Source organism: Engraulis encrasicolus, chromosome 7, assembly GCF_034702125.1.
Source record: "Engraulis encrasicolus isolate BLACKSEA-1 chromosome 7, IST_EnEncr_1.0, whole genome shotgun sequence".
In the NCBI taxonomy this organism is placed as follows: domain Eukaryota; kingdom Metazoa; phylum Chordata; class Actinopteri; order Clupeiformes; family Engraulidae; genus Engraulis; species Engraulis encrasicolus.
In genome coordinates this window covers 48,323,808-48,333,807 of record NC_085863.1, presented here as the reverse complement: position 1 = coordinate 48,333,807, position 10,000 = coordinate 48,323,808, and the positions used below count along the sequence as shown (strand labels likewise).

General features: G+C 46.4%; 1 protein-coding gene across 1 annotated transcript in view; it reads left to right on the top strand.

The window, feature by feature from the left end:
* LOC134453036 (actin-binding LIM protein 3-like) overlaps positions 1-10,000 on the top strand; it is a 151,203-nt gene that overhangs the window by 24,837 nt on the left and 116,366 nt on the right. The window contains exon 2 of the mRNA XM_063203795.1: positions 2,385-2,555. Coding sequence (XP_063059865.1) covers positions 2,385-2,555 — 171 coding nt within the window. The remainder of the gene's footprint in view (positions 1-2,384; positions 2,556-10,000) is intronic.

The window sequence follows — 10,000 nt, the reverse complement described above, 5'->3', positions numbered from 1 at the left end:
ATATGTGACAGGACTTTTGCTTTCTGAACCTGGGATGTCCAGCTGGCTATAGACAATCACAATTATTAGCCATTGCATTTGTGCGTCTCAGTCACACCTCATCTTGTCTGGTCTCATATCAGGGTTTTCCCTCAGCACTTGGCTGGTGGCAACCACCTTGACAACAAACGCCTACCACCTTGACTAGATTTTGCATTGCAAATGTAATTCCTAAAGTTCCCTTGCAATACATTGTATGGGCTACTTATTTTAGGCTTTGACGTCATATTTTGATATGAAACTGCACCTCATGGCCTTTCAAATGATAACACATCACATGTCTCTTATACCGCGTAAACCCCCAACCAGCATGACTAAAAAAAGAAAGTCTGCGGACAACGCTGCATATCCCAGTGTTTGTTTGGGTTTGGAGCACAGATGCTGTCCCATGTGAATAAACAGATTAGAGGCGGCTCTGCTCTGCTGTCTGTTACTGAGGGCCTGAGATGAGGCTGTTAGTTGGTGCAGGGTGATGTGGAGCAGAGTGATGTCTGTCTGATGCTGCTGCCACTCTCCCCTTCCCCCTGGTGCTCCTCTCCTCTCCTCTTCTCTCCTCTCCTCTCTATCTATCTCTCTCCCCTTCCCCCTGGTGCTCCTCTCCTCTCCTCTCCTCTCCTCTCCTCTCCTCTCCTCTCCTCTCCTCTCCTCTCCTCTCCTCTCCTCTCCTCTCCTCTCCTCTCCTCTCCTCTCTATCTATCTCTCTCCTTATCCCCCTGGTGCTCCTCTCCTCTCCTCTCCTCTCTATTTATCTCTCTCCTCATCCCTCTGGTGCTCTGCTCCTCTCCACTACTCTCCTCTCCATCCCTCTCTTTTTCTCTTTCTCTCTCATCCTTTTCTGTGTCCTCTCTGCCTCTCTCCATCTCTCTCTCTCTCTCTCTCTCTCTCTCTCTCTCTCTCTCTCTCTCTCTCTCTCTCTCTCTCTCTCTCTCTCTCTCTCTCTGTCTCCACTCTTCTCTGCCTCTCTCCATCATCTCTCTCTCTCTCTTCTTCCCTCTCCTCCTCTGTGGCGCTCACTCTTTCTCTTTCTCCCACTCTTGGTTATTCTCCCCATCTTTCTGTTTTTCTTTTCCTCTCTCAAACCCACTCTCATGTATCACGCTGTCATCTCTCTCTCTCTCTCTCTCTCTCTCTCTCTCTCTCTCTCTCTCTCTCTCTCTCTCTCTCTCTCTCTCTCTCTCTCCCCTCCTCCTCTCTCTGGGCCATGCTCGTCCCTGGCCTCCTGCCCTGACGTATGCTCCACAGATTGGCCCTGGGGGTGGTGTGTGGCCGCAGATGTTCCCGGATTGTGCGCTGGCTGCCGCCGGCTTTGGGGTGGCAGCTGTAGCACGTTAATTTCCGAGGCACGACCACTGACAAAGAAATAAAGAGAGACCAAAACAAAAAATGAAAATGATGGCTACATCCGTGACGCGGAGTGCTTTGACAACCATGCAGGCACCTGGTATTTTATGAGGACGAGTGTATTTGCTAGCCCCCCCCGTCTCATGGAAAGCGGATTAATGAGACTGGCATCACTGTATTGTCTTCCTATTGTAGGCCGGAGACGGATCTGTGTACTTAGGGGGGCCCTTCTATTGAATGTGGCACTGCAACGCAAAATAGCATGACGAAGATCATCTGGTCATAGAAAGTGGCTAGGGAGCCAGCCGCAATATTGCAGGCCAAACAGTGACACCAAAACTCTTTGCTTTGACATCGGACTAATATACTGTAGTTCCTCAAGCCTGTTGGGGGCTGGCTGCAGAAGTGGAGAAATTTATTGCAGAAACAAATATATTCACTGCTTCTTTCAAAAGACATGTGCAGAGTATTGTAGTTTTCAGACTCAGGAGGACAGCTTAGAGGTTACGTAAGTTTATTCTCTGTAATGAACTCCAAGTGTGCCATGGCTTTCAAGGCCAATGAAGTGAAAGTCACATTACCGGTACTTCCTTCCTACAGCTGCATGATGATGGATGGTGGATGGTTGATCATTAATGGGGGTGACATGATTGAATCCGTTACATATTTTTGTGTTTCACTTCTCTGCTCCCTATTTGTCTCGTTTCCTCTCTTTTCTTTTCTTTTCTTTTCTTTTTTTGTGTTTTCTTTTGTTTTCTTCTCTTCTCTTCTCTTCTCTTCTCTTCTCTTCTCTTCTCTTCTCTTCTCTTCTCTTCTCTTCTCTTCTCTTCTCTTCTCTTCCTCTCTCCTCTCTCCTCTCCTCTCCTTTCCTTCTCCTCTCTTCTCCTCATCATCCTCTCATTTCCTCTCCTCTCCTCTCTTCTCCTCATCATCCTCTCATTTCCTCTCCTCTCCTCTCCTCTCCTCTCTCCTCTATCTCTCCTCTCTCCTCTCCTCTCCAGCAGGTCCCTACCAGGCTGGTTCCTTCAGCAGCAGTAGCAGCAGCAGTGCCGGGGGAGGCAGAGGGGGCAGCGGTGGGTCCCTCATCCACTGCTTCCGTTGCAGGGAGGTGTGCAAGGGGGAGGTGGTGCGCGTCCAGAACGCCCACTTCCACGTCAAATGCTTCACCTGCCAAGGTAGGATCATGGCGGAGCCCCTTGTCCCTTCACTTTTGCTGCTCTTTGTGGGCTATAAATGCCATAGGTGACATTTGAGGAGTTGTGATGTCTGTAGTAAACACCGAAAGGAGACAATTTAGTATGAATGAAGACAATTTTACATCTGTCTTTTTTTTCCCTTTTTTTTTTTTTTTTACAATTTTACATCTCATCTGTATGGTGACTGTAACTGAAAAGCCGCCTAGCGCTGCTTTCATAAAGGCAATTTTGGATTGGGGGAAGATAGGTTTGTATCAACAACTGTATTCAACAACTATCCACCTTATTACACTAGCCCGCCCCGCCAATATGCACTACATGTCCATGCAGATCACTTCAGACACGAACTTCCCTACTGTACCTGTCTGGTTAATTGTGCGGATAACAATTCAAATCAGCTGTTTTAATGGCTGTCTGGACCAGGTATGTTCCTTGTACTGTATTGTAGCTTTCCCCATGCCTGACTGGGTTGGGCTGGCTTGTGGGGGGGTTGCTTGAGGGGGTTGTTTGTTTGGTTGTGCCTGATGGATCACATGTTCCCTGTGCTTGCTTGATACCGTGAGCAGCCATGAACATGTTTTGATCCCTCCCCGGTTGATGTCAGTATAGCTCCTGGTGCTTATCTGTCCCCGCAGAGAGAGAGAGAGAGAGAGAGAGAGAGAGAGAGAGAGAGAGAGAGAGAGAGAGAGATAAACAGATGCACTAGAAAGACAGACAGACATAGATCGATTGAGAGACAGACAGATAGACACATACAGACAGACAGAGAAAGACAGACAGACAGAGACTGATAGACAGCAAGAGAGAGAGAGAGAGAGAGAGAGAGAGAGAGAGAGAGAGAGAGAGAGAGAGAGAGAGAGAGAGAGAGAGAGAGAGATAAACAGATGCACTAGAAAGACAGACAGACAGATAGACACATACAGACAGACAGAGAAAGACAGAGAGAGAGAGAGAGAGAGAGAGAGAGAGAGAGAGAGAGAGAGAGAGAGAGAGAGAGAGAGAGAGAGAGAGAGAGAGAGAGAGAGAGAGAGAGAGAGAGTGTGTGTGTGTGTACATTCGTGTGTGCATGTGTGCATGGCAAAACCACAGACATGGGCGTAGACATGCATTTACCCTGGCAGGCATAAAAATCAAACAAGACGATATGCAAGGGAACAGGAGGAGCTTTGAAGCACTAATTAGACAATGTCATTCCCAGAAGACCCTCTCATCCACCCAAACATACAGTACAAAGAAAACACATGATCATAATACAATCATGCAATCATTTCATATTATTCACATTTGCTATAATAAATTATTAATTGTAAGAATAAATATAATTTTAATAGTTATAAATTATGAATATTAAAGAAATACAAAGAAAACATGTGAAATGTATTTGACACAGCAATACAGCTCTTGGATCTTGCACGGCTCCCTGTCATCCCTGTACAGCACAGCTCTGGAGCATCAAAATATGAATAAACTTGAAAAATGAGTAGTCACCCACTACACGCCTGTATATATATATCTGGTGTGTCAACAAGGACAGACTATCTTGATGCTAAAAATAGCACTCACTTGGAGCAACACTGTGTTGCTCTGACTTTGCTATTTATAGCTTTCAGTAAACCATAGAAAAACGAATCCAGTATGCTGCATCCTGTAGATTTTGGGCATGTTAAGGATACCTGGCTGTGGTACGCTCCAGTGTGTGCATCATACAAGAATTGACAGCTCTTGGATCTTATGACATTCCTGTAGTGTACTGTGGAGCATAAGCCCCCCAAAAATGTCTCAAAATGTTTTAAAAACTAAAACCCCTTGATGCTTTTAGCAGGTTGGGCATGTTAGTCCAGTCGTATACACGTAGATGATGAGGAGGATACACTGACTGACTAGACAAGCTGACTGGCTTACTTACTGTACTCTAACCCTCTTTTCTGCAAAAAACATTTTTTTATTTGTTCCTTCTTTCCTAGAGGGCATTGTCAACCACCCAGTAAAGAAAACATAATGAATCATGCAGGTATTATGTCCATTTTTCCCAGACATCCCAAAACATAGCAAATTAATGCATTTGACACAGTGACAGCCACTGCGTCTTGCATGGCTGTCAACGTAAACCACAGCTTTGCACGACCAACACCAATAGAACCCAATAGAGTGTGTTTTGTTACTGTACCATTCTGCCTAGATTCTGGGCATTTGTAGGAATGCTTGGCTATGGTATGGTCCAGCTGATGTGAAGATGGTGACTGGCTGGTTGCCTGGCTAGGCTGGTTGCCTGGCTAGGCTGGTTGGCTAGGCTTGCTAGCCTGGCCACTTAGCCCTCTTTTGTCTGGCTCCAAACTGCCGGGGGCTCACGTGGGCTCGGGCTTGTTTATTATGCAAGCTGTTGCTGTGGTAACCATGTTAAGGGGCAACCTGCCTCGCATGGTGGTTACAACATTGAGCCCGCGACAGCCAATGGGAACCCTCGCCACGAGCCCTGAGGCACAGTCATAGGTGGGCTTCTTTTTCTCTCTCTGTCTGTCTCTCTCTCCCTCCCCATATTTCTTTCTGTCTCTCTGTGTCACTCTCTCCCTCCCTCTCCCTCTCCCTTTTTTTTCTTTCCCTATCATTTCATCTTCCTCCTCCCCACCACCCTTCCCCCTTCCCTGTAGTCTCTATTTCCTCTCTCTCTCTCTCTTTCTCTTTCCCTCTCTCTCTCTCTCTCTCTCTCTCTCACTGTCAGCATCTATCGCCCATGCTTATCCTCAACACCCCTGTTAGGTAGGTAGTTCCCATGAGCTAAAAATGTAACCATATTACATCTGGAAAAGGCAGGCGTGACAAGTGTAATGGCAGGCAATGACCGCCGGCATCCCAGCATGCTTTGGGTGAAATGTAACAATAAAGGGAGATGTTGACAAAGAGCCGACAGGTCAGATATAATATTGAGACTTCCGACCAACTAGAAGCCCCCATACCCCCCATTCTACATCCACCACCAGGTTGCTGTGTGAAGCTCAGGACTAAATGTGTGCTCAGTAAAGGTGTGTGTGTTGTGTGTGTGTGTGTGTGTGTGTGTGTGTGTGTGTGTGTGTGTGTGTGTGTGTGTGTGTGTGTGTGTGTGTGTGGGGAGGTAGAGCGGACGGTAGGTGGTAGTGTATATGTGTGTGTGTGTGTGTGTGTGTGTGTGTGTGTGTGTGTGTGTGTGTGTGTGTGTGTGTGTGTGTGTGTGTGTGTGTGTGTGTGTGTGTGTGTGTGTGTGTGTGTGTGTGTGTGTGTGTGTGTTTATTTCTCTGTATGTGTGTGTGTGTGTGTGCGTGTATCTGTGTCTCTGCAAGTGTGTTTGTCTGCAGGTGTGTGTGAGATGATTCCATTTGTCTCTCTCACACAACAGATGCGCTCCCTGTCTCTTCTCCTCTCATGTCCTAAGGCAGGACATTCCAGAAATATCCGCCAGGCTGGACATGTGCCTACTCACCTGTGGTTATGGCATGATGTGTATTCATGTGTATGTGTGCGAGCATGCTTGCGTGCGTGTGTGAGAGTGGGTCACAGCATACTGGTAACCATGAATGTGTATGTGATGTGTGTGTGTGTGTGTGTGTGTGTGTGTGTGTGTGTGTGTGTGTGTGTGTGTGTGTGTGTGTGTGTGTGTGTGTGTGTGTGTGTGTGTGTGTGTGTGTGTGTGTGTGTGTGTGTGTGTGTGTGTGTGTGTGTGTAATACTACGAGTGATTCTTCACCTGTTCATAAGGGAGTCCGTGTAACATCAGCTAGCCTTCAGGGACTTTATATGGGATAACACACTATTGTCTTACAACTGAAGTCCCATCGGACAAACACACACACACATGCACGCACGTGCGCACACACACATACACATACACAAGCGTGCGCGAGCACACACACACACACACACACACACACACACACACACACACACACACACACACACACACACACACACACACACACACACACACACACACACACACACACACACACACACACACACACACACACACACACAAACCACAGCAACTGCCATTAGGGGATTTGTGTAGCCAGCCTATGGAGAGTGGTACTTGTTTGTGCTCTTACCACCTTCACCTCCTTCCCTGCTCCATGGTGGCTTTCCATGTGGCTGCCTATCCATAGGGTTATGCTTTATTTCACTTTCTTTGTCTGTTAATACTGTAAATACATTTTACTCTAAACTTAGCGTAAATACGGCCCTGTCGAGGCCTAAGGGTAGGGCACTGGGTTTACAACAGTAGTGACCCGGGTTCGATTCCGGCCGGGGTTATTTGCCAATCCTTCCCCGTCTCTCTCTCTCCTCACTAATTTCGTGCTTCTCCTCCACTATCCTGTCAGAAATAAAGGCAAAAAAGCCCTGGAAATATTTTTACATTTTTTTTTACCGTAAATACATTTTCGGGGCCTTATGTGCATTTACTGAGATAGGGCAGTGAAGGTGTAGACTAGAAAGTAGTGGGAGAGAGTGATGGGTTAGGGTTCTGAAATGATGCGGGGCGGATTCAAACCTGCGGTTCCTCCATGGGCAACTTGTCCATTCATGATATGGTCTGATAGAACCACAGCAACCCCCAGTGCTTTGTTACATTTTTAAAAAAAGGATATACTGACAATATAACAGTACAAGCTAACATATTACATGTTCACATATGTAGATACACCGAAAAGGAAACCAAGAAATAAAGTGCTACCCTCCATGCCCCAGCCAATCTTCATTATTCCATACAATGCCCTCTGGAGTGACAATAGTGTTTGTGGGGAGATTGGTGGCGCCACATCATGCAGATATGGAGGGCCTCACTGCCAAGATACCCAGTGAAAGGAATCTGTGTATGAGGCGTCAGTGTGTATGAGTGCAACCACCCCCCAACAAGAGGGGGTTAATGGGTCAATTTTCCTGGGCCCAGGGAATGGAGAGGCCTGGAATTGAGACCCCATTACATTGTATGTATTGAGAGGAGGGTTTTTCTTAGATGATTTAGTCCCGGGCCCAACCAAAGCTGTCAGCGGCCCTGTCCGCCACCCCTCCAACCAGTCATTCAGTCAACCATGAAATCATTTTTACCTCCTTCCCAATGCAACAAGCCATTGCTTGGGTCACGTGCCTGTCAAACATGTGTTTGTCCCACATCAGAGTGTTGGGGGACAAGTTGAGGGGGTCAGTGGTCACAGAGGAATTCCCTGTCAGTGGCCCCAACAAGGGCCCTGAGAACTGGGAAAAGAAAAACTCTCGGGCACAGGGCAACCCAAAGCACCCCAACCGTGTTTATGTACTGTATATGGATTCATGCATGCATGCAATGCTTCCATGACAATGGCATTACAGTCAGTGACATACAAGACATGTAGCACTGACACTGTAACTTCAGAGTCAGCATCTAACAGGGAGTCCATCCTGATATGAGCATATCCTAATGATCCCCCTCAAAGGAGAGAGAGAGAGAGAGAGAGAGAGAGAGAGAGAGAGAGAGAGAGAGAAAGAGAGTAGGAGGAGAGGGAGAGAGGAGGAGAGAGAGAGAGAGAGAGAGAGGGGGGTGGGGTGGGAAGGAGAGATAGAGAGAGAGGGGGAGAGAGAGAGCGAGGGAGAGAGAGAGAGAGAGAGAGAAAGAGAGAAAGAAAGAGAGAAAGAAAGAGAGAGGAGAGGGGGGACTAGGCAGGCAGGCACTACCAACAGGAGGTCGTTACTGTAATTGAATTGGTCTTGCTTGCTTTGAATATGCAGCAGATATGTCATCATTACTGTACAGCAGTTCAGGCTCTCTGTCTTTGAGTGCACTGTACAGTAGCCTACATATTGCATGACAGCCAGAGAGGCGTGCATGTTGCATTTGTCATGATGCCCTCCTCAGTTACAGCTTTGCCATCATGGTTGGGCAGGATGAAAGGGAACACAGTTGGAAGACAGTTGACAAAGAAGAAAGACTTTGAAGACAATTGACAATTTCCCCTCTATTTGGCTTTCAATTTACAATGGAAAGTATGCACATATAAAACATATATGTTTTACATATAAAAAGACATACTCAGTGAAGTATGCACACAAACGTTATTACAACCTCTGACCATTCTTAACCATTCTTCATTTTCTTTAAAAATATATATTCTTTAGGGGCTTTAAAAAGCATTTAAAAGCCTTTATTCGACAGGACAGTGTGAGATGATGACAGGAAAGAAGTGGGAGAGAGAGATGGGGGAGGATCGGGATATGACCCCGGGTTGGGATCGAACCCCAGTCCCCAGCGCAACAGCCAATGCCCCAAGTTCGGTGTGGCCACGGCAGAGGCCTCCATTCTTCATGTTCAACCTTTCTCTTCTTCCAGCCTCTAACGAGTCCTTTCTAGAAAGCTCCAAAAGGACCAGATAATATATGTCCTGCTGTGGGTTATCATATTGCTTGGCCTGTAATTTCTTTTCTCGGCTTGCGGCTTGGATTACCCGATACTGCGGGGAACCCGTTACCAGCGGGAAAAAAAACACAGGAGAGATTGATCAACTAATGCATATGTGCATCCTGGTCAATATCTTGCGTGTGGTAAAGACGCCCGAGACGGGGAGGGGCATTTATCATGTTGGCTTGCATTCCATTACTCCAGAGCTCGGCCATGTCTGCTCTGCTCTTTGTGTTGTCTCAGCCGTGTTAAGGAACCCTTGAGAGTGCATTGCGTTACTTCCCGTTTATCATAGCTGTCCAGCGGAAAACCTTGTAACTTCACTTCATATTATTATTTTTTAAATTACGTATTGTAAACCCCTATATTCTGAATAGGTTAACATTGCATCACTAGTGTAAGTGAAACATTTAGTTAATTACAATAATGTATATAGCTCATGTACACATGGCAACTGGCCATTATTATTAGAATTAGTTTGTGATTGGTGGAGTTAGGATGTTTCTGCCTGACATTGAGTGAATCACAATATTAGAGTTAATTTTGTGGCCTTGGTTTTTTCTCAGGGTCAGTTGAAGTCAGCAGGTGAGCTCTCCCTGACTTGCTGTTTTCAACGAACTACAGTAACTGTGTGATTTATCCATTTTGGCTTACCGGACCTCCAATGTTTTAATAGGCGAGCAGTAATCTCTTAATTACATTGATTCAGAAATGTTTAGCTTAATTAAGGTTAATGACCCTTCCCCCTTCTGGAATCCTGGCGTTCTGCTCTCATGGCACTTCAGCACTTCCATCTCAACTGGAGCACAGTAGTAATAAATTAGCCCTCGGTTTCCTGTTCGTTTCCCAGAGTCCTGTAGTGCTGTAGTGTACGCCGAGTGCACTGCTTGTTTCCCTAGAGGTCGGGCACACACTATCTCTCCTTTTTCCCTCTCTCTGTCTCTGTCTCTATCTCTCTCTCTCTCTCTCTCTCTCTCTCTCTCTCTCTCTCTCTCTCTGTCTCTGTCTCAATCGCTCTTGTTCTC